Below are 24,367 nucleotides of genomic sequence, written 5' to 3'. Positions count from 1 at the left end.
CCCTTTTTTTTGTTATTAAAAAAATTAAATTCACAGAGTTGAACTTTTTACGCATCTTGTTACCGGTAACTTTCTCATCTGTTCTTATTTCGCCTGTTTTTGCATCATTTCTGAAATTCTTTCACTTTTATTTCTAAGGAATGACAGACCTTTTGACTTTCGACCCCTTCACCGACTTCAAGCGGAGGAACTAAAACAAGGTGAGACAAGGTGAGTAAGGAAGTTAGGTTGGATTAAAAAAAAAAAAAGAGTTACAAGTGAAAGCAAAGCGGCAGCTTCCCTCGCAAACTGGTACCTGGAGAAAGTTTGGGTTTTATGGCGGGAATAAGACGTCTCACACACACCGGGACCGGGCCTGGGATTAATATTTTAATCTATTTCAACAGTTTCCATCGACGCAGAAAAAAAAAGATTGGATTTTAATTCATTTCCGATGTGTTTTTCACTGCATTCAGGGCATTTGAAAAAGAATAAAAAAAAAGAAATACATTATAGGCTTAAATACTTCAAAGAATACCTTTGAAAGGTTTCAACGGTTCAGTCAAAACAGATTTAAAAGTAAAACAAAAACGGTGAAGAAGTCTTTAATTCCGATTCCATATCATTTGTTTTTTTTTTTTGGAGTAATAGCTCAGAAAAGCGTTGACCCCCACCGGTCGCCAAAAAAGTCTCCTTGCAGGCTCTGCACGTTCAGCTTCATTCGCTTGTTATCGCATCGGCCACACGACTATATCGACGAACCTGTGCTAACTGAGAGAAAACGACGCCGCGGCCGCGCTTTACCGCCACCGTCCAGCTAACGGGACGTCATCGGCTCCGAGGAGAGAGACGAGGCGGCAAACATGCACTTTTAAAACCCAGGCTGTTTTGAAACACGAAAAGAAACGTTATTCTCACAGGCGCCATTATAGACGCGGCGCTCCCTCTATGGCAGCGTGTTATGCTATCGCTAATCGCCCGCTAACACACAACGTTATATATTTCATTTTATCTATTCAGGACGTTTCAGACCGTTGACCTGTTGATTGAGGATCCTCAGGAAGGTCGGGCGGGTTCAATCTCAGGCGGTTTCCAGGTATTTTCAAAATATTCAGCCGTTTTTATCCGGGCCGAAACGTGACCGCGTCTAATTTGGCGATCTATCGTTCTACTTGACGGCGCAGATCGCCACCCTGTCAACCCTCCTGCTAACAGGCTCCTGAGCGGTAATCAGATGCCCGACTCCGGATAATCCCAATTTAAGCTCCGATCCAACGATTGAACCGTCGCCGGCTATGTCTGCGCTGAGTAAACACGGCTAACAACCTGCTAGCAGGCTTTTACTACAGCGGACTTGCGTGCTACTCCACGGTCCCTCCATGCACTATGGCTAAGTAGTAACGACCTTAATTACCATGTACTTTACACACAGTTGCTATATAGTTGGAAGGGCTAGCGAGATACAGCAGGACGCTTGAAACACCGACAGGTTATGTCACCGTACGTGTTCGGTTCGACGGCGGCTACGGCGGGCGGATCAACGTTTCCGTCCGGAGTTGGGACGTAGGTTGTGCCGCACGCCTCGTGCCGCGGCGTCCGATCGGTGCGTTTGAAGTTTGTCGACGACCCAAACCGCGGCGTCTTGCTCCTCCGCCGTGGGGTTCGAGTCCGACGTCAACCTTTTCCGATCTCCGGCTGTCACGTAACGTCTGCCCGATGTTTTTCGGTCTCGTCGGCGGCCGCGAGGAGATCATCTCCACGGTAACAACGTTGCACCGCGGCTTCGGGTGTCTTGTCGACATCGACGTGGCGCCTCGCCGTCCTCGACGGATGATCGATTACTTGAATTGAAACATTTTCATTTATATTTGAGGTGACATTTTTTTTTACACATGCAAGTCAGGCTAACCGGCTTCGAGCGCTAAGCGCGCCCTCCGCTAAGCTACGTCCACTCCCCCGTCCTCTTCTGGTCGGTTTCCCCCGGGGTTAAATACAGCACACGGGCTTTTGGCACTTTGAGTGGGGAAGGGGGGGTCGTGGGGGTCACGTCAAAATATAAATAAGCATGTACAAACAGCAGTCATTTTGAACCCCCCTCGTCAGGTTCCTTCAAGAGGCCGCAACCGTCCTCCGGTGTTTTCTACTTTCTCTTGTTAAAGGGAGAAGTGCTTCGGTCCGTTTCCCAAACAAACACCAAATGGCACAACAATGAAGGCGGGCGACTTTTCCCATCAACACTCGACAGACAAAACAAAAACGGGACGTCCCTCACCTGAACGTCCTCAGCGGTACATCCAGTTTTGGCGCAGGTTTTGATTTGCAGAACCCGGATTTATGCTCCTGCGTCACATGAACTTCCTGCCTTGGTATTGGGACTTCGTCGGAGGCAGTGCTTGTAGATATTTTCTGGGGAACGAAGATAACGCGAAACAGACTCGTGATTTGAACTGATGGTCTCCACAGCGCAGTTTTTGGCGGAAATACAAGGAACCCTCCGTTGGAGGAGCCTGCAGACCTGCCACTCCAGGTGCATTTCAACCGCAGGGAGGTTGGATTCACAAGAATCGACCGCAGATGTTCTTCAGGGCTTCGGTAGGAAAGGCAGCTTGTTTGGGTTCGGAGAATCCTGTCCTGACTCAAGTACCAGGTATTGAATTTGGTTCATGTACGCCCAACTCCTCGCCCACGTCTGGTGGGAATCTCGTGGAATTCTATCGGCCTCGAGCTGACTGAGAGACGAGGAACCTCGACCAGCGAAGATCGAACGCGTCGATGTTTAACCGGCTGAACTTTGAGCGCTTGGCTAAACATTGCGTGTTCTGAAACGCTTCGAGGATCCAAAACTGGAACCGAGCTGGAAATCGTCGGTTGAGACGCACCTTTAACGTGGACTTTCCCGTTATCGTTGGACCAAAACCACCACGGGTCGTTTTCCACCCCCGTTGTTGTGACTACGTTGTTTTCTTCCGGTATCGCTGTTGTCCGAGAGGCTTTCGGAAACCTTCGATGTGACGCAGGCGTATAAACCGGCCGCCGTCCGGAGCTTTCAGTTCGGGTTGCTGTCTTTACATCGGGAGCGACAAGGGGGAAGTTACATTTTTCACCTAAATGTTTATGACCTAACAAATGTCACCGCATCGTCAACAAATCCTTCTCTTGTTTCTCAGATACCTTCCAGGCTGTTTTGTCCCCTTTTAGCGACGCTAACCGTTTAGCCGCCGGCCCGTCAGTAGATCCTCGGCGCAGATCGGTCATTGGTCGTCGTCTTCCTCAGCTTGACCCCCCGCCGGATTGCCACCAAAAAGTCCTCCACTTCGCCGTACTCCGTTTCCTCCAGGAGCTCCGGCAGAGGCCGGCGCTCCGGCTCGGACACCCTGCCGCCGGGTTGCGGCGGCGGGGCGGGCGGGTCCGACCCCTCGCCCCGCCGTTGGACCTCCCACGGGGCCGTCTTGGGCGACGGCGGGTCGCCGCCGCCGCCGCCGCCAGACGGCGCGGTCAGGGGGCTCAGCGGGGTTCGCGGGGAGCCGCCGTCCTCGGAGGCCGCCCTGCCGGGGAAGCCGGGCAGTTCCGGCACGGTGGGGGTCTTGACCGGGATCATGGGGGGCTTGATGGGGATGGGGCCCAAATTCAGGCCCCCGGACGGGCGTCGCAGGTTGGGCTTGGAAGACGGAGTCCGTCGAATGGTGGCCACCCCCGGCGTGACGGCCGCGCTCGCGTTAGACGGCAGGCCGGCGGTGGAGGCGGGACGCTTGGACTGGAACATGCGGCGATACGACTGGCTGATGTCGCTGTTGCGCGGGATGGTGGAGGATTTGTCGAAGTCCGGCTGCTGCTCGCCGTCCTGGTCCGCCCCCACCGAGTAGTAGTCGCAATCTGAAGAAACAGTGTCTTTCAGATGTGGGCGGTCGAGCAAAAAAAAAAAAAACACCTGGAAACTGCACATTGTAACAAATCTAAAATAACATTTATTTATTACCTGTCGAACCCAAATAAGAACCTGTCGGTACTTAAAAACAGCAGGGCTTTGAAAAGTTTCGTCCAAACATCGGAAAGGTTGCGGTTTCGGATGGTACGTTTCTGAGCTTCCCAAACACCTGTGTGACTCGGCGTGCGTGTGTGTGTGTGTGTGTGTGTGTGTGTGCGTACCTTGCGATGGGATGGTGTCCTCTGAGCAGCACGGTGTGTTGGTCTGGCTGCTGTAGCCGCTGGAGCCCTGCAGCGAGTCCCTGCTGGAGCCGTGGATGTCCAGCTGGAGGCCCCGGGCCAGTGCCTTGGCCAGCTCCTCGTGGGCCTCCCTGTCCTCATGCTTGGGGTTTCACACACACACACACACACACACACACACACGATATCATTTCCAAGGCCTTTTACTGTTTTTTCCGATCGAACCCCTGCATCAGGGCAGTTTTTCTGCCCTGTTTATCTCTCAATCATGTCTTTTTTTTTGGGTCTCATTTAACAGAAAACTTAATTCCCCACAGTTTCAGCTCTTGCCAAACCTTGTTTGGTGTCACTGAGGGGCTCCCTTTGACCCCCTGGAGCTCCTCGCCGCCCGCCGTGGCCTCGCTCCCCTGGTACACCGTCGCATCCGGAGTCTCCCTCCGGTCCTTGTTCCTCTTCAGGGTGTTGACCTGGGGCTGATCGTAGGGGCCCGGTTTGGCCCAGTCCTGCCAGAAAGCACAGGGCCTCCGATGAAATGTGCAAGGACATAAATTTTAAGGGATGACACGTAGGACTCACCAAAATATTTCGTTATTCCCGAGCCTTTCTGCTAGGGCAGGGGTGGGCAAACTACGGCCCGCGGGCCACATCCGGCCCGCTGGGCTTTTTAATCCGGCCCGCCATAGATCGGTGCAGAATTTGCGATTGAATGATGGTATCAACGAATGCCGGAGCTCAAACAGGAGATTATTTCATTTTTGGAGCTACCGGAGAACACTTGAGAATTTCCCTGGTTTGTGCATGAAATGCAAGCGAACGTCAGAGCCTTCGAAACCAAGCTGGTTTTATTTTCAAAGCAAATGTCAGAAGAGTCTCATATTATTTTTTTTATATGTATGGTATCTTGTGCCGAGTCGGCCCGTCTGTCAAATTTTAAAAGTCGATTCGGCCCCTGAGCCAAAACGTTTGCCCACCCCCGTGCGAGGGTAACAGTCGTCCCCGTGAGGGTTGAAGGTTTAAAAATCGATGAAGCTATCTTAGCTAAAAAAAAACAGATCTTGAAATGATCCTTCAATCCTTATCCGAACTGTCACCGAGGCAGTTTTCAGGCGATGGCGGGGAGGAGGGATGGATGGTCATGTGATCAGCCTGTTCTTGTAATCCCAGAAAACAAGAAGATACGACAAAAACAGAAAAGATGGATGGCATGAGAAGAAGAGGATGGACCTTCCAGGACGGGACTCTGGACGACGGGATCATCGAGGAGCACAGCGGCGGGAAATCTCCCGGGCGAGGCCACGCCCACCCGGGGGCGGCGGGCAGGTAAGGGGGCGAGGACAAGGGTGAGGTGGAGGAGGTGAAGTATGGAGGCTGGACGTGGACGTCCTGGGCCTGAAGAACCACGCCGTGGTGCTCAAAACCATTGAACAACTGAGGGTGAAAGAATGAGTGTGATTGACATCAGCGCAGGAAAACATGGTGGTGAAAAGCGGGCGAAGCCAATTTTTAATTTTTTTAATTTTTTTTTTTTTTCAGAATTCCAGGAATTATTTCGGTTTCAGCCAAATATTTTCCAATAATAATCAATTTTCTCTTTTGTGAAGCAAGTTGTCATTTTATCATGATTTTCTTTTAAGATGTTATAAAAAAAAAAAAATGGAATGCCAAAATCCACATTTTTAGTAAGATATAAGATAAACTTTATTGATCCCCATTGGGGAAATTCTCTTGTAACAGTTGTGGTGTCAATAAATATGGATATAAATCTAAACAGATTCAATTAGAAGATAGCAAAAGACCTCCACAGATAAATGGACAGCAGAGAAACAACACAGATAAAGATGGACAACAGAATGAGAGGAAAAAAAAGACAGTAAGGTTGAAAATAGGCAACAACAACATAAACAGTGACATAAAATAATAACATTGAATAATCAGTGACTTCTTCTCCTTCAGGGTGAATCAACCTTCTCCATCTCACCCTCTTCTCTGGATCCTCCTCTCTCACACCAACTACCTTCATGTCTTCTCTCACTACGTCCATAAATCTTCTCTTTGGTCTTCCTCCAGACCTCATGCCTGGCAGCTTCACCTTCAGCAACCTTCTACCCAGATCTTCACCATGGTTTGGACATGAACACTCCTTTGTTCATGTCCAAAACATCTCAATCGTCACTTTGTCTCGGCCATACATGTCCTGCACCCCTGTGACAGATTCTTCTTCACCTTTGGGCTTTTCCCTTCAGGAGTCGCCACAGCGAGTCAACTTTCTCCATCTCACCCTCTTCTCTGGATCCTCCTCTCTCACACCAACTACCTTCATATCCTGTCTCACCACGTCCATAAACCTTCTCTGTTCTTCCACTAGACCTCCGATTCAGGCATCCATCTACCAATATATCCCTCCTCTGTCCAGGACCCAACCATCTCTGACCTTCTCACCAGAACGTCTACCACGTGCTGTTCCTCTGATGGACTCACGATCCTATCCTGGTCACTCCCAAAAAGAACCTCAGCATCTTCATCTCTGGCGTAAATAATCAGTGACGCTGGATTTAAATCCCTCAAGTTCAAATTCATGCTGAGATGTTCTTCTGTAGAACATCCAGACTGAGGAGAACCTTCACCTTGGTTTGAACATGAAGCATGCTGCACCTTCACGGTCTCTGAGACGGCTGGTTTGAAAGACTGACACACGTGTGCGTGTGTTTTCCAGTTAGAGTGCATGTGTGTGTGTGTGTGTGTGTGTGTGTGTGTGTGTGTGTCGATGCAGGGGCCTTCACCTGTTGCAGCCCAGCGGAGGGCTCAGGGTGTGAAGGTGAGGAGGAAGAGGATGAGGAAGAGGAAGAGGTCTCCTCACTGACAGACTGAGAGGTTAGCGGAGACACACACGACTGCAGCAGAAGCCATGCAAACCACACACACACACACACACACACACACACACACACACGCCAGCAGCAGCAGCAGCAGGGGGGGAACAGAGAAGAAGATATGGGTTAATCCGCCCTGATCAGCGACTGGCAGGCAGCAGAGTTAAAGGAAATAGAAGCAGCTGGACGGGCGGCGGCGGCCGGAAACCCGCCCTCCTCACCTGCGACGTCTCCGGCGGCATCGGCGACGGCGACTTGGACTGGAAGGCGTCCTGGGAGATGAAGCCGGAGTCGTGGGAGGACACGGAGGAGAGGCGGGCCGGCGTCTGCTGCGGCGGCGCCGCCGAGGAGGACGAGGAGCTGCGGTAGCGGTAGTGCGAGGTGGGCGAGTGGCAGTGGGAGCCGCTGGAGCGAGAATCGCTGCTGTTCACGCTGTTCAGGCTGCTGAAAGACCAGAGAGACAACAACGTCCATTTTACGGGGAGCTTCTCAGTCGTCCAGGTCGCTGCTTGGTAACATCATTTCCTGCTCATCCTCGCTCCAATCGGCTGTTATTAGTACTCACTAAAATTATTTGGGTTGAGTTTCCTGCAGACGGCTGATATTTAAATCAAATAGTCAGAAAAAAATGACAATTATTCCCCCTTTCATTAGTTGCACTAGTCATGGGAATTCCGGCTCTCGAACGGCTTCTCAGATTATTTTGTTGCTTTAATCGACATATTACCAATAATAATGTAATATTATGCACAAAATGAATTAATAGTTAATGAAATTATACTATATTATAAAAGCCTTTATTTTTTCTCTCTACAGTGAACTTTTGTCTAATTTAAACTTTTGACTTTTTTCTGCAACTTTATAGTCAGGCAACACAGAATCCCTGAAAAACACACGACTCAACAAAACGTAAATGCATTTACTTTTCAGTGCAACAACATATAAACTATGAAATACAAGAATAAACTTTTAATTCAAAAAAATGTATTATACTTCTAGATTATAATAGCCTTTATTTTTTTGCTCTACAGTGAACTTTTGACTAATTTAAAGTTTTAACTTTTTTATACTAAGCAACTTTAAAGTCAAGCAACACAGAATCCCTGCAAACCACACGACTCAACAAAACGTAAATATATTTACTGTTCAGTGCAACAACAAATAAACTATGAAATGCAAGAATAAACTTTTAATTAAAAAAAAAGTATTATACTTCTAGATTATAATAGCCTTTATTATTTCGCTCTACAGTGAACTTTTGACTAAACTTTTAACTTTTTTATACTAAGCAACACAGAAAATTAATTAAAAAAATTAATTTAATAAAAAAAAATGTGTTATACTACTATATTATGTATATTATATATTATATTATTATATATTATGTATATCATACTACTATATTATGTATTTTATTTTACACCTCTTTAACGCCGTCAACAAAAGCCAATTCCTTGCAGTTGCAAAGCGATTCTAATAATCCTCGTGCATTTTGCAGCGCGGCCACAAGGGGGCGCCGGAGAACCAGAGGGCCACCGACCTGCACATACTGGACTTCCTGGACACGGTGGTGCTGGGCGAGGAGGGCGGGGTCTGGTAGGACCAGGTGCACTCTGACCCCTTCAGGTCCATGATGACCTGCAAGAAGCACCAGCGCTTGAAGGTGAGATGTTGAGATCGACGACAACCCACAACCCCTATTTATTATCGTTTTTTTTTTTTTTTTGTCCTTCTTGGTTGCACCTGCTCGCTGGACGCCGGGAGCTTGTGCGGGTCCATGGTTAGGGCCTTCAGGTCATCGGTGAGAGTCTGAAGGTGAGTGATCTCACCCAGCATGGACATCTCCTCCTCCTGACACACACACATTCAAAGATAAAAAAAAAAATCGTTTTTTTTTTGTCATTTTTAGCTCTTTTCAAAGCCGTCCTGTCCAGTCCTGACGACCAAACCGAACGCGGTGATCTTTATTTTAACGGTTTTCGGGCCCGGAGTCGGCCTACTGACCACGACGGGCCGCAGCATGGAGACGAAGCAGCAGAAGCGACCCCTCTCCTCCACCAGCGCCCTCCTCACCGCCTGCTTCTCCGTCTCCTCCAGCAGCAGGTACTTGTCGCTGACGTCCTGCATGGCGCTGTCCAGCTGCGGCTGGATGTCGCCACGACCTGGGCGGCAGGGCGAAAAAACTAAAATTAAATAACAGAACATCTGCGGCGACGGAGGGCGAACGTCTTTATTAGTCCTTGCAAACCCTCCTGGAAATATTCTAATGTTTTTTTTTTTTATTGTGGGAAAAACCAGCTAAAAGTACCTACAAACGTTTGCAGCAAAATGCTTACTGGACTGCAGGATTTATTTGTTTATTTATTTATTTTCATTTTTTTTTTTGTTTAACGTTTTATTTTACTTATTCTAATTTATTCATTTTATATAAAATGTTGAAGAAATTAAAGTAAAATAAGAAAAAATGAGCGACAAATGTTCATCCTGAAAATGGTTTCATACTCAAAGATAATGTTGCATTATCTTATAATAATAATAATTATTATTATCATCATTATTTATTGTATTCCTTTTATTTATTTGATTTTTTTGATAATTTTCTTATTTGTTAATATTAACAATATTCCTAGTCTTCGTTGAGATTAACAAATATGTTAATTTGTCAATATGTGTATGTTTTATTTATTTGAAAATTTTTATAATTTTCTTCTTCTTTGTTAATATTAACACATATGTTAATTGGTCAATATGTTAATGTTTTGTTGGGATTTTTTAGAGAAATCAAATTTCTTGACTGGTTAAAAGAAAACGGAAGAAGAAGAAATTAAAGTAAAACAGCTTAAAAATGGGAAAAAATTATTTGGAAGGTTTGGAATTATATAATCTAATATTCTATAAGATAATGTTGCATCAGTCGACCCTGAATATTGTTCTGACAGTAAAATTACAGGTAAATATTCTCATTAATATCCACCATATTTCATTCTCATTTTCAGGGACATTTTTACTAGCATAGAAATGCATATAATTTGCATTATTATTATCAATAATATTAGTTGATGAATGCTACAGCTTACCAAAGACATCGGCTGGTGGAGAAAAACATGTCGACAGCAGAGGGAGGAGAAAAAAAAACGATTAAATTTAATCACATTAAATTCTTCCGTCAACAGAGGGTTGGAATCGGACGCCACGTTCTGACTGACCTTTCTTTGCCTTCTTCTGCAGCTTCAGAGTGTCTGACGACCTCTTCTTGATCTCCTGACGTGCCTTTTTATACTCTGCACACACACACACACACACACACACACACACACACACACAATCAATCCATTAATGTATTACTGTTTTAAATTGGACTGAAGGCATCAAGTCCACATTTGGGGCTGGGTGGGCACAGTTAGAACGTGTGTGTGTGTGTGTGTGTGTGTGTGTGTGTGTGTGCATACACACACACACCTTTGGCATGATCTTTGTCCAGGGTGTTGGCGACTCTCTTCCACTCCTCCATCTGCTCCTGCAGAGGGTTGATGAGGCAATCCAGGAAGACCCTGTGTGCAAACACACACACACGCAGGCGGTGAGAGACACACATGCTGGGACACACACACACACACACACACACACACACACACACACACTGTAGGACACGTTCTGAAATCTACACTCACATGGAGAAATGTCGGAGCTTGGCCTCTATACTGCGGTGCCTCATGCACATCCTGGTGAGGGACGAGCCGATGTCCCTCGTTCCTCCTGGATGGAGAGAAGAGGAGGAGGAGGAGGAAGAAGATATGGAAGAGGAGGAGGAGGAGGTGGAAGAAGAAGAAGAAGAAGAGGAGGAGGAGGAGGAGGAGGAGGAGGAGGAGGAAGAAGAGGAGGAGGTAGAAAAAGAAGAAGAGGAGGAGGAAGAAGAAATGGGGAGGAGGAGGAGGTGGAAGAAGAAGAAGAAGAAGAGGAGGAGGAGGAGGTAGAAGAAGAAGAGGAGGAGGAAGAAGAAGAAGAGGAGGAGGACGAAGAAGAAATGGAAGAGGAGGAGGAGGAGGAAGAAGAAGAAGAGGAAGAGGAGGAGGAAGAAGAAGAAGAGGAAGAGGAGGAGGAAGAGGAGGAGGTGGAAGAAGAAATGGAGGAGGAAGAGGAAGAAGAAGAAGAGGAGGAGGTGGAAGAAGAGGAGGAAGAGGAGAAGGTGGAAGAGGAAGAAGATAAAGAGGAAAAAGGGGGTGAGGAGGAGAAAAGAAGAGAATGAAGAAGAAGAGGAGGTAGAAGAAGAAGAAGAAGAGAAAGAGGATGCGACGGAGGAAGAAGAAGAAGAAGAGGAGGAGGGAGAAGAGGAAGAAGATTATGATGATGGTGATCAAATACTCACACTACTACTAGTTGTGCTGCAGCTGCTCTGAAGAAGACCTGAACCTCCTCCGGCAACACGTGTCAAAATGGTGGCTTCACCAGGTTGGTTCCTCACCAACGCTCCTCCATGTCACGGTGGAGGGATACGAGTGGTTGTGTGGTGAAGAAGAGGACGGTCATCTTCTCAGTGCAAACACACTCATGCTATGGTCGCATTCTGAAGTGTTTAGGAAGCCGAAGGTTGTTTGCTGAAGGTAGCTAACTCTCCGTGATGCAGCAGATGGCTACGTGCTAAATGCTAATCGTCTGAGGACCATGGGAGGAGAACGCTGCGGTGGTCCACCATCGACGGCCCGCGTCACGTCCGACCTGGTTCTCGCAAGGGAAGCTAATGTAGCGCCAAAGAATGCTAATCGTGTTTGCTAACACCAGGACGCCTAGCATGCTAACTGAAGCCAACATGCCCACAGTTGGTGACATCGTTCTTCATTGAAGGGTTTGCAGCCCGCTTGGCATCTGAAAACGGGTCAGAACGAGGGGGCGACCCCTGGCAGCACCGTCCATGCCCTCACACACACACACACACACACACACACACACACACACACACGTATGCACACAAAGCTAGCAGGATGCTTGGCCTGTTTTTTTCATGCAGGATGTCATCAATGTAGCTCATTGGCCTTATTTTTCAGCTGTGTGTGTGGGTGTGTGTGTGTGTGTGTGTGTGTGTGTGTGTGTGTGAGAAATGATGATGGAGACCAACTGACCCAGTTGTCCAGGACAGAACACCATCTTTGTGTGACCTGCAGCCGCTCCAGCCCGCAGGCATCCTCACAGGGATTAAACCAGTTCACTGTGAGATTAAACTGGTTCAGAGACATTAAACTGCTTTACTATGTACGTTAAGGGATTAACCCAGATTATCTCACGAGGATAAACTAGTTCATCGAGATTTAATTGGTTTATGATGAAACTAAGAGAGTTAAAAAAAGATTAAACCAGATTAAAGTTAGATGGAAGTAATTCAGAAGGAAATTGAACTGCTTTACAATGAAAACAAAGGAGATAGAAGGGGGACTAAACCAGATTACCATCAGATAAAAGCAGAACCAAAGCCTTTTCAAGAGGGGGAGGTCATTTCAAAGGGTGATTAAAACGGTTTTAAAGGGGATTAGAAGACACTATCAGTCCAGATTAGGATTAAACTACTTATCAAAGAGATTAAAAACCATTTCCACACAGATTAGAAATGTTTACAAAGATGTCCCAGAAGTTTTCAAAGACTCTGAACCGCTTGATTCAGATTATACCAGATTAAATCAAAGGTGCCTTTATCATATTGTGTGATTGAGGATTAAACTTTTTTTTCATAAATCTTGATTTCAGCTGTTTTCAACAAGTGGAAACTGGCATCAAGAGGGATTATAATCCCGCAAATTATCTGTAAATGTACGAGAGCTCACCGAGAAAACCGACCAGAGTACAAGTAAAAATACACCACGGCAGCAAGGCAGTGACTGTCCTCCATTTACACACACACACACGCACACACACTCACACACACACACACACACACACGGAGCAGGTGACCTGGAATCTAAACTAGGAATTTCATCCATTCCTCGTCCCGCATTCCCACCGGAGCAGCTGACACGTTCACACACACACACACACAAATACTCACGCGCACACACACACACACACACACACTCACACACAGGGCAGTAAATCATACTGTAAGATTATATTCCTTGTCTTGTTGCTGGGATCTATTTGGGGATGAAGGGGGAGGAGGAGTTTCAAATCAACCTACTTTAGTCTGATTAAAAAGAAATTTAGAATTTTTAGGTCTAAAAATGGTTAAAAAATATATAAAATATTTTGAAAAATCTTCTATTTCTTTTAATTCAAATGCCCGTTTAGTCTTAGAGGCCAACTCTTGAATTGATAATCATTTGATTTCAACTTTTAGCTTGTTATTTCCAATATCCTGTCCCTCTGATGTCATCGCCATGTTGAATCACTTCCCCTCCGGAGGGCAAAGGTCATCTCGCCACTCGGACGCCGCCGTTGCCGTCCGTCCATCTGCCAGATGAATTCATAGAAAGCTTTATTTTCTGTTTCATTTCAGCGCCCGTCTCCTCGGGACTGGATGTTCCCTCCGGAGGTGGGAGGAAGAGGAGTGAACGCAGGGGGGTCGGCGAGGTCGGACGGGCCTGGAATACCAGGCGGAGGCACGGCGGGGCGAAGGGTTAGCATGCCTTTAACATGACTCTGTGTGTGTGTGTGTGTGTGTGTGTGTGTGTGTGTGTGTGTGTGTGTGTGTGTGTTACAGAGAGTCTTTGGATTCTTTATATAGGCGTCCGTGGAATTCCAGTCCTCTCTGATTACGTGGAACCAACAGTGGTGGCGGGTCGGTTAGCGATGGGGGTGTGTCTTACACACACACACACACACACACACACACACACTGATATTTACATTCAACCTAACTCCTCACTCGCTGAACAGGTTCTTTTGGTTCATTTATTTCTTCGCTATTTTTGATTTATAATTAACTTCCTGCACGCTGCTGTTTTTTTTATTTTTTTTATTTCCAAAACTAATCATAGAAAATGATGTAGCTTCTATCCTGAAGCTAGTGGTCTCCAAACAGGGGTAGCATGGACCTGAGCCCACCACCGTACACACACACACACACACACACACACACACACACACAGTCTTTCAGATGTGTGTTTTAAGTAGAACGCTACATGTTGCATGCTAACGTAGCAGCTCCGCACCTGCTAACTAGGACACAACAAGCGTCACTGCTAGCATTAGCATTGATTTTGTGACGCTGCGTGTATCGGTTAGCGCCGCTGAACCTCGTCCTGGGAACTTTCCATGGGAACGACACGAGGAGTTCAACCCGCGCTGTCGCCGCGGTAACACGCGCCGCGCAAACCCATTTCTCGGATCGGAAAACCAAAATCCCTCCGGCTGGATTTATCCACCGCAGCCTCGCCATCTTCGGTGGAAAACAGAGCCGTCGAAGTTCACAGCTCCGACAACAAACCAGTCTGAAACCATCAGGCCTTCGACGTGGCCGCCTTGGTTACTCCCTAACCACCACACACACACACACACACACACACACACACACACACACACACACAAGACGGGTGGAAACATGTTCTAATCCGCAGAAGAACAGGAATGCGGGGGAAAAGATCCCGCCGAGGCCAGATGCTCTTTAATTTCGAAAACCCACGTCGTCCGCAGCCTTGACATACTTCAACCAGTGCACGCACACACGTACACACACACACACACACACACACACTTTGAACTCAAGACTGAAACATCAAGTGATGGTTTGATTGCTTGAACCCTGGCAGCTACCAGCATGGCGGGCGTCAAACCAATGCTGTGTGTGTGTGTTTGTGTGTGTGTGTGTGTGTGTGTGTGTGGTTGACCATCGTTCTCCAGATGTGGACAGGCTGCTTTGGAAGCTGGAGGCCGCAGAACGTTGGTATTGGGTTCTTTCAAGGTTCTTCACCAACCAAACTCTCCACGTTCTGATGTCTTAATATCTGAAGTAATTCTTTTTTTTTCTTCACGTCCTACTTGGTCTTCTCCAGCAGTGTTCTCCCTGTTCCTGGAGGGCTTCTCCTCTCCAGGTTCTCCATCTCCTTCCCGCATTCTGAAAAAGGTCTTATTTGCGTCTCTCAATCGGTGTGAACGGTCGGATGTGTGTGTGTTTTTCACACCTTTCAAGGTTTCTCCGCTTTTCAGCTCATCGTCGCCGCCAAACATGGCGAACAGACGGCGTCCCAGATGGCGAGCCCAGAACCAGAGGGCGGAGAACCTGGTAGAATCACTGACGGCGTGGAAGGAATGGAGGGGCGGCCGGACCGAGGACGGAGATCTCAGACGGATAATGACAAGGTGCTGAGCAGGTGAAGACGCCCTGCGGTCTGGGAGCTCCGCTTCCTGTCTGACGCTAATTAGCTGTTAGCTTTGTTTGTTTACAACCGCTGCTTAGAGTTGCAGCCGTCGCCACGGCGACACCGTCAGCGCGACGTCTCTATGTGGTTATATTTGTGGGAAATGATTTAAAATTTAAATAGAATTCGCCGGAGGTTACAAACAAATTGTGTTTTTGCAAATAAATGTGTTTTAGCCACATTTAGGATAACCCTCATATTATGCTAAGGGTCAATTTGACCCATTGGGTCAAATTGACATAATAACATAACATAATATGAGGGTTAAAACAGGAAACACTTTTTTGTTCAATTTTCCCTGAACTCTGTTGTGTTATAATATATAAAGAGTAAGATTTTGTTTATATGGCGTTTTGGCTAGCAGGTCCCGCTGCAGCCATCTAGCCACGTATCCTTCCACCTCAACCTCTTATCATTATCTTAAGAACGCCGTCTCTGCTGGGCGTGGAAAACAAAAAGGGTCTGAAAGGCAAAGATGCGACGACCTCCGCTGGGCTCGTCGCCGTGGCACCCGGCGTGTCGCAGCGAGTCCTTTTTAATTATTCACCCGCTCCCTGACCTTTAGCGCCGGCTTTGAGCCGCGGGTCGCCTCCCGACGCCGCGGGAAGGGCGGGTCGGGTTCCCTATTGCTTTAACCTCTGGAAGATAACTTTGTTTATTATTACTGTTATTACTGTCATTGTCTCGCTGGTGGTGTCATGAAATTATACGTTTAAAAAGTGTGTGTGGGATAATTTCCCCCGCAGCGTCACACACACACACTCGCCACCAAACAGGGAGGCATTTGAGCCAAGCGAGGGGCGGCGCCACCCGCCGGGTAACCCGCTTAATAATTCAAACGCACCCTCGGCGCCGTGTCGCCGCCCCAACATCCGTCCGCTGCCAGGTAGATCTGCTAGATTTGTCTTCACAATTCAAACTATGATATTAAAAAAAAGAAAAAAAAAAATCATGAAAAGACAGGAAATAGAGCCATCAACCAGCCAGGAATCTGAATGAAGAATTATTTAAAAAAATGACCCAAAACTCAAGTAAATGTAAAAATAAATTGAAAAAAAAAAAAAAAAAGGTAACAATTAATCTCAAAGTTCATTTGGCATTGAGAAAATTTGAAATACTAATAAAAAAAACAAATCCAGTTAATTACCAAAAATAATCTTAAATTTAGGGAAAAATCAGCGAAAAACAAACACTTTGTTAGTTGCCGCGGTGACGACCGTTCTCAGCAGGTCAGCGGGCGGCTTCCATGTTTTCCTGCGCTGATTTTGAAATTTGGGGCCGGGACCTGGGAGGGGGCTGTCGCCTGGAAACCAGAGGCTAAAGATAGTCGCCGTGACGACCTTTGCAAAGATCTTCCCCACCCAACCCCCATCTCGGGGGTGAAACCCGAGGCCCCGCTGCCGGGCCGGTGAAGCACCACTCTGGCGCCGGCGTCAACCCTTAGGGTTCATTCATCCACTCATTCATTCAAAAGAGGAAATGACAGTAGTTGCAGTGAATCCGATGACGATGGTTTAAAACAAAAACCTATAAAAAACATATGATAGGATGTCAAGAGAGGAATTGTTTGAGGAAGTCTGTTTGACTGGTGCAGGACATGTATGCTCGCTGTGAGACAGTGGTGAGATGTGCTGTCGGGATAAGGGGGGTTCAAGCAGTTTGGAATGGGTTGAGAAAAGTGTCTGGGGTTCCACGAGATAGAAGACTATCGGCCAGAATGAAAGGAGGTGAGATGGTCTACCAACAGTGGCAATGACCAAAAGACAGGAGGACTGGAGGTGGCAGAAATGAAGATGTTGAGGTTCTCTTTGGGAGTAACCAGGATGGAGAGGATCAGGAATGAGTCCATCAGAGGGACGCCACATGTTAGATGTTTTGGAGAGAAGGTCAGAGAAGCCATACTGAGATGGTTGGGTCATGAACAGAGGAGTGATGGTGAAAAAGTAGAATTTGTCACAGGGGTGCAGGACATGTATGACCGAGACAAAGAGATGACCGTGATGGTTTGGACATGAACACTCCTCTGTTTCTGTCCAACCCATGGTGAAGTAGGTTGCTCAAGATGGAGCTCCCAGGCAGGAGGTCTAGAGGAAGAGCTGAGTAATTGATGTAGTGAGAGACGATATGAAGGTAGCTGAAGGAGAATCCAGAGAATAGGATTAGATGAAGAAGGTGGATTTGCTGTAGCGACCTCTGATAGGAAAACCGCAAAGAAGACGAAGAAGAAACTCCCATAGAATTTTTCCACCCTACCACTTCCTGTTACGCCACAGTTAGCCCCGCCCCTAAAAGCGGCGTCCGCTGTCCAACCAGAGGAGCTGCTGCAGGAGGTCCTCCTTCACCTCCTCCTCTCATCAGCACCCAGGCAAGTCGCAGCCCGCCGACCTTCAAAGTGAATCCGCCTTCTTTCATCCTTCTCTGCCTCATCTCCTTGTGTGTGTGTGTGTGTGTGTGTGTGTGTGTGTGTGTGTGTGGCCTTCGCCGCAATGCACGCACAAGGGGGGGTGACCTCCATGTGACCTTGATGAAGATCCTAAAAAACGGTTGCACTGCAGATATGACATCACGCACCTGCGCCTGGGATGATGTCACATCATGACAAGGTGCCAGAGGAGGCCATCTGTGCGCACACACACACACACACACACACACACACACTGCAGGCTGCAGCAGACCCCCCACCCACCAGACATCACACACTCTTGCTTTTGAACATGAAATAACATGCAACTCCTGTTTGTTTTTTATTTTTCTAGGCAGCGTTGATATTAATTTGATGCACTATTTTTCACGTTATCCGTCGCCGGGATTTTAAATAAACCTAGAAAAACGTGGAAAATAATGTGAATTTGCTGGATGAAATGAAATGATAAAAGAAAAACTAGAAGATGCTCATCTCCTGAATAAATTCTGGTTAAAAACTAAAACATCCAGAATCCCAAGGGAGGAACCGCAAGCGATCATCAGGGGCGACGTCCCCTCCATCCAAAGCAGGGATTTTCCAATAATCAATCAGCGATCGATACGTCCTGACGCCTGATCTTCTCCTTCCCGCCCTTCCTCCTCCTCTGTCCTTCCTCTCTGCAACTCCAGGTGTTGACGTGTTGATGCTCGCCGCTTCCTCCGGGACAAAAATCCTCTCTGGCAGCAGCAGGTTGCTATGGTAACCACGCATGCAGTCAGGTAGACAGTTAAGGAAAACCTGCTGTTTCCTGTGTGTGTGTGTGTGTGTGTGTGTGTGTGTGTGTTAATGACCTTAAAACCAGTGTTGACCATCTGGGATGTTTGAGGTTTATTTGTCTTGAAGAGATAACGCGCTAATTCTAGTCGTCTGTCGGTTTCTACTCATCCATCCATCCGATTATTGATTGATATGTTTATTGATGAATTGATCCATTAATTTAGCCATTTAATTTGTCTTGCATTTATTCACAAATATATTAATTCATCCATCCATCCAATGGAAGGCGGGGACTAACGTGAGAATGCGTGTGATTGGTCCAGATCCCTTGGTTTTTTTTTTCCCCCCCTTTATCGAATACCATTTCTGGACAGGAAGTGGTGATGACATCACTTCCTGGGAAGACGGAGAGACGGAACAGATGCGGTGATGAAGGATGGAAGGAGGAAGAAGGACAAGAAAAAGAAAGAGGGTTGATGTCGTCGCTCAGACGGCTCCCGCAGTGATTTCCATCTCGTTGCCATGAAAACCAACGGCCGGACATGACGGCCAACGCCCCCCTCTCCTCCTCCTCCTCCTCCTCCTCCTCCTCCTCCCATCTCCATCTCCATCTGCCCTCCATCTCCTCATTCCTCCGCTCCCCTTCCTGTTGAATCACTCGCTCCGTCACCAGAGCTTTTTTCAGAAAAGAGCCCAAATCCTCTTGTTCCTTCCCTCCAATTCATCCCTTATCCCCGAAAATACCTTAAGAAATTCCCCTAAAACGGCGGTCAATTACCTTGAAGAATTTTTTTAAAATCACCGATAAATTTATAAAAATATATCAAGGAGGAAACATGGCTTCAAGGAGGAAATCACCTTTAAGATACTGTCAAAAATCAATCATTGGAAAATATGTGATTGAGAATTGGATCAATGTGAATCCATTTAAGGACCTGCAGGAAGCAAAACCCAGGAAGTAGAACAGGCCCTAAAATTCAGTGGCTTCATGAAAAACAGGTCCCCAATGACCTCCTAAAAACAGCTCTGCGTGTGTGTGTGTGTGTGTGTCCTCAGTTACTTGTGTCAGTGACAGGAAGTGACACACACACACATTTGATTCGGTCAAAGCAGGAGGTGACCTCTGATAAACTTTCCAGTCCGGTGATCAGGAGGACAGTCCAATCACTCATCAATACAGCCGGTGCACCAATCAGAAGCAAAGCATGGAAGTGCACACACACACACACACACACACACACACACACACACACACACACACACACACACACACACACACACACACACTGAAGCAGAGTTTTGCAACCACCACCAGAAGTGTGAGTTACATATTGAACTCCATTGGGAAAAACCCAGATTTAGCAACCAGCCACGGCGACATGCTGCCTGTTTAAGATCCACCCGAGTCCGTTTTTTATAGAACGAAGTCCAGAATCTTCCAGAAATCTAAGCTGAACTCCTCTCAGGCTCCTGAACTTCATCTCAGTACTTCTCTCCTGATGTTCATCTCAAGGACAAAAGCGCCGCTCTTAAACCATGTATTTTTACAGGGGAGTTTGGCATGGAGACCTGCGCCATGCAGATGTGGCTGCTGGTTATTAATGTCTCTGCGGCGCTGAGGCGTGAAAACACATCCGCTGACCTCAAAGTCAGAGCGAATTTGTGCTTCCAGCTTTGCCGAGCCCCGCTGCCGGTGCGGTACGTGATCGGCACTGAAAACACGTCCGAGAGGCAAATCTTTCCCGTTTCTACCCATTGTTATATTTTTTTTTTTTGTCCAGAAACAAAGTCCCGAGCGGGATCCTACCTCGGCTGTTGGTCGCCAGGTCGGCCACCTTCTGGAAGGCGTCCAGGAAGGTGGCGACGGCCACCACCGTCGTCCTGGAAACAAGAGCGGAAGGTTTCATTCGGGAAAATGTACGTAAGCAAACAAATTTGCTGTTGTGACTTCAATGTGACCAAAACCCGGTGCCGATCGTTTAAAAATCTAGAAATGCAAAATATATCACGCAACAGAAAGATAAATGTGGTAGAAAAAAAAAACACAATATTTGAGTTCTTGAGGTTAAAAAGACGTCATTTTTACACATCTGAGCAAAAGTAAAAAGTCCATCGTATCCATGGCAACGACCGGCGGCGTTCGCTGTCGCCCCCGGCGACCTCTGATGACCTTCGCTGATCTGAGGATGGGCTTCTCTGATAAGGGCCGGGGGGGCCGGCGTCACTCATCTCTGACAGGTGCTGGATTGTGTGTGTGTGTGTGTGTGTGTGTGTGTGTGTGTGTGTGTGTGTGTGTGTGTGTGTGACCTGCAGTCCAGTGTTTGGGGGACAAGCCGGAGAAAAGAGACAGGCCTGACATTTAAACATAACGAAGACCACTAATTGGATTTTCCTGAGCGTGTGTGTGTGTGTGTGTGTGTGTGTGTGCGTGTGTGTGTGTTTAAATTAACGACAAACATTTGCTTTGATTGCGTTTTCAATCCAAACTTAATGAGAGGAAGGGGAAAAAAAGGCCAAATGCAAATGAAGTCTGCAGGTGAAGATGAAGATGAGACGACCTCGTCTTCATGACGTCATTTAAAATAAAAATCTTAAATTGTTATTGTGAAAGCTGAGGTGTGTGTGTGTGTGTGTGTGTGTGTGTGTGTGTGTGTTACCTGAGCTGTGACTGCAGTTTGCTGGCCTTGCTGATGAAGTCATCCCACACCGGGTAGCTGCCCTGAGGGGGGACAGGAGGTCAAAGGTCAACAGGAAGTGGACGGCCTGAGCTTTTAATTTGAATCTGCACGAGATTGTGAGAACCCTGGGCATAACACACACACACACACACACACACACACACACAGCACATGTTTCCAAAAAAATCAATAACCCACCCCCCGTATTTCCATTCAGTACGAGATAATTGATTAAATATTAGCCGCTTTTATCACTTTAAAACCTCTTCAACGCTGATATGCAACAGGGGACTGCAGAACATCTGAGGTTCAGGCTGAGAGAGACCTTCCCCTGTGTGTGCGTGTGTGTGTGTGTGTGTGTGTGTGTGTGTGTGTGTGTGTGTGTGTGTGTGTGTGTGTGTGTGTGTGTGTGTAAGGGGCCTCATTTCATGCAAATATTCAGATTTTCTGTAAAAAAAACAGTAAATTTTGCTCCTCGTTTGTATTCTTTAATGTTGCCGTGTGTGTGTTGCGTGTGTGCGTGTGTGTGTGTGTGTGTGTGTTGCATGATCAGGGCCTCCTGCATCTTTGTCTCCTGTCGTCAGCGTCCAGCTGAAGAACAGGGCGTGCCCCACTACCGCCACCGCCGCTCGCTTCTGCTCGCCAGCCGGCGTCATCGCCTGGATACCGTCGCCTAGGTAACGCCGCCGCCGCCGCTGCGGCCGCTGCAGAGGAGCTCCGGCTCCCGGCCTCCCCGCCTCGTCGGCGAATGACATTTCTGGCGCGTTTAAACCAGTCTTTTCTGGCCCGCGTCCCGCGGGTTTTCGGCATCAGAGATTATTTTCCTTCCTGCGTCACCGGCCTCCGTTTATCCACACCTGCGTCTCCGTGACGCTGCAGATTTCCTGCTTTTCATTCACCCTCCTCTCTTTATAACCACCTCCTCGCCGAGGGTTGGGCGGGGACGCCGCACCCATCGGTCAACGGACACATTGTCGCCGTGGCAACAACCCAGGGAGGCGGCGACGGCGGCGGAGGCTCCCTGGGGAATCGGTCGCTCCGTTTAAACCGGCTTTCGGGGGGGAAATATTTGTTTGCGCTTCATCACCGATCAATCATCCATAATCACCGCCTTCTGGTTCTGATTAATCGCTCCCCTTCAGTAATAAATTACATGTATTCAAGTGTAAACCACAGGATGCTGGTTGACGTGAACCTGATCAGCATCAGCCAATAGTCCGTCAGTGGGGGCGGGGCTTAGCCTGGACGGGTCGCCTGTCAATCAATCGGTGTTCAATGAAACTACTGGATGTTTTAGAACGGCAGTGAGAAGATGGAGAACCTGTGGAGAACCTGTGGAGAACCTGTGGAGAACCCTGGCAGGAGAACGTGGGGAACGCAGAACTCACACCGTGCTTTTTTTCTTTTAAATAGTTTGACATTTTCAAAACAAATCATTAATGAATCACATGACTCCGCAATCAGTGACGGGTCATTTAAAGTAATCAATACATTTGCAAGAATTCCTCTTAGATTGAAGACAAAATAATTTGATTTGATATTCTAACGTGAAAGAAGGAATTTTATTGAAGAAATCAGATGAATAAATTTGAATTATTTGTTTCATTTGTTTACTAATTTCCTGTTTATTTGTTTCCAGTTCCGAGGAAGTAGCTGCCACGACACCTGTTCATCATTGGATCACCATGGAAACAGGTGACTGACACACACACACACACACACACACACACACACACACGCAGATTGAGCTGAAACTTGCTGGTGCACGTCCACATATTATAGAATCTCTAAATAATAATAATAACGTTCACATTCACTCACTTCGATGAATAAAAAAAAAGTTATAATAAATATATACATAAATAAAAAAATCTAAATCAGATTTACTTGTTGATCTGCATATAACATATTTGTAATTATAGATGTATACTTGATATATTCAACAAAAAACAAGTCTGGGGGAAACAGGAAGTAAAATATAAGCTCCGCCCCCTTCTCCTCCAGCCTCATTCTACTTCCTGTCTGATTCCCGTCCGCTTTTCATCAGTTTAACTCTTTTATTTTATTTTTTAAACCTCAAATCTCAAAGAGGATTTACGGGGAAACGTTTTTTTTGTGTTTCTTTGGATCTTCTTGCTGCGACTCCCCGCTGAGGGTTCGGGATGTTGGAGGGTTTAAAGAGGGTTTTTAAGGGTCATTCATGGTTATAAATTCAGAATTATCAAGTTATTCGGGATTATTTACTTTTAAAGATGGCGGATAAAGAAGTCAGTGGATGAACGAGGGAAAACATTCAACCAGCTTTGGAAGGAAGTGACATAAAAATATACAATTCAGACAGAAAGATAAAGGGAAAAGAGGAGGGATGGATAGAGAGATATGGATGGATGGATGGATGGAAAGAGAAACATAGATAGAGGATGATGGATGGATCAATAGTTAGATAATGACAGAAAGAGATAGATAGCATTAAAACGGATGGATGGATGGATGGATGGATGGATGGATGGATGGATGGATGGATGGATAGATAGATAGATAGATAGATAGATAGATAGATAGATAGATAGATAGATAGATAGAAGGATGGATAATGACAGAAAGAGATAGACAGCATTAAAAGGGATGGATGGATAGAGAGATAGAAAAAAAGAAAGAAAGAAAAAAAGAAAGAAAGAAGGATGGATGGATGGATGGATGGATAATGACAGAAATAGATAGATAGATAGATAGATAGATAGATAGATAGCTCTGCCCCTCCACCCCTCAATTAGCACACTAAAGATGACGTCAGCGCCGGGTGGGGGGGCTCCCGGGTGTTTCTGCGCAACAGGCGGATCGATCATCATCGAAGCTTCCGATCGGCACCGTATCCATAAACCACGAACACACACACACACACACACACACACACACACAGAGCCGCGGTACCTTCATGTCTCCGATGACGGTCTGGAAGAGCCCCCCCAGGGCGCTGCACTCCCGCTCCATCAGCGGCTCCATGGTCGGCCTGCGCGGCTCGGGGATCACCGGCGCACCGGCGGGGCCATCGGACCGGACCGGGACCGGGACCGGGACCGGGACGGGACGGGACGGGACGGGGGACGAGCGGGCGCCGGTTGTCGGAGACGCGAGTCGGTGCGGAGCGCAGGA

The 24,367-nt window shown here is 47.1% G+C and overlaps 1 protein-coding gene across 4 annotated transcripts; it reads right to left on the bottom strand.

The window, feature by feature from the left end:
- Positions 1 to 349: 349 nt before the first annotated feature.
- On the bottom strand, positions 350 to 24,367 carry LOC147219586 (protein MTSS 1-like). Of its 4 annotated transcripts, none has more exons than XM_086171230.1 (15): positions 24,146 to 24,367; positions 21,194 to 21,255; positions 20,344 to 20,417; positions 10,685 to 10,769; positions 10,473 to 10,564; positions 10,220 to 10,294; positions 10,091 to 10,102; positions 9,018 to 9,175; positions 8,757 to 8,864; positions 8,554 to 8,651; positions 7,235 to 7,457; positions 6,924 to 7,034; positions 4,479 to 4,646; positions 4,126 to 4,285; positions 350 to 3,852 (listed from the first exon to the last, which is right to left on the bottom strand). In XM_086171230.1, exons 1-15 carry the CDS (start codon positions 24,215 to 24,217, stop codon positions 3,206 to 3,208), a joined length of 2,145 nt encoding a protein of 714 aa, XP_086027356.1. In that variant the 5' UTR covers positions 24,218 to 24,367; the 3' UTR covers positions 350 to 3,205. The 4 variants fall into 4 exon arrangements, with proteins under 4 accessions (XP_086027356.1, XP_086027354.1, XP_086027355.1 ...); XM_086171228.1 differs by lacking the exon at positions 6,924 to 7,034 and adding an exon at positions 5,368 to 5,571; XM_086171229.1 differs by lacking the exon at positions 6,924 to 7,034 and adding an exon at positions 5,368 to 5,571 and having other exon boundaries at positions 7,235 to 7,454.

Source organism: Fistularia commersonii, chromosome 24, assembly GCF_037954325.1.
Source record: "Fistularia commersonii isolate RoL2024-O1a breed Wild chromosome 24, RoL_Fcom_v1.0, whole genome shotgun sequence".
Taxonomy (NCBI): Eukaryota; Metazoa; Chordata; class Actinopteri; order Syngnathiformes; family Fistulariidae; genus Fistularia; species Fistularia commersonii.
Note: the sequence above shows the minus strand (reverse complement) of the source record. Positions and strands in the feature narration are given on the sequence as shown.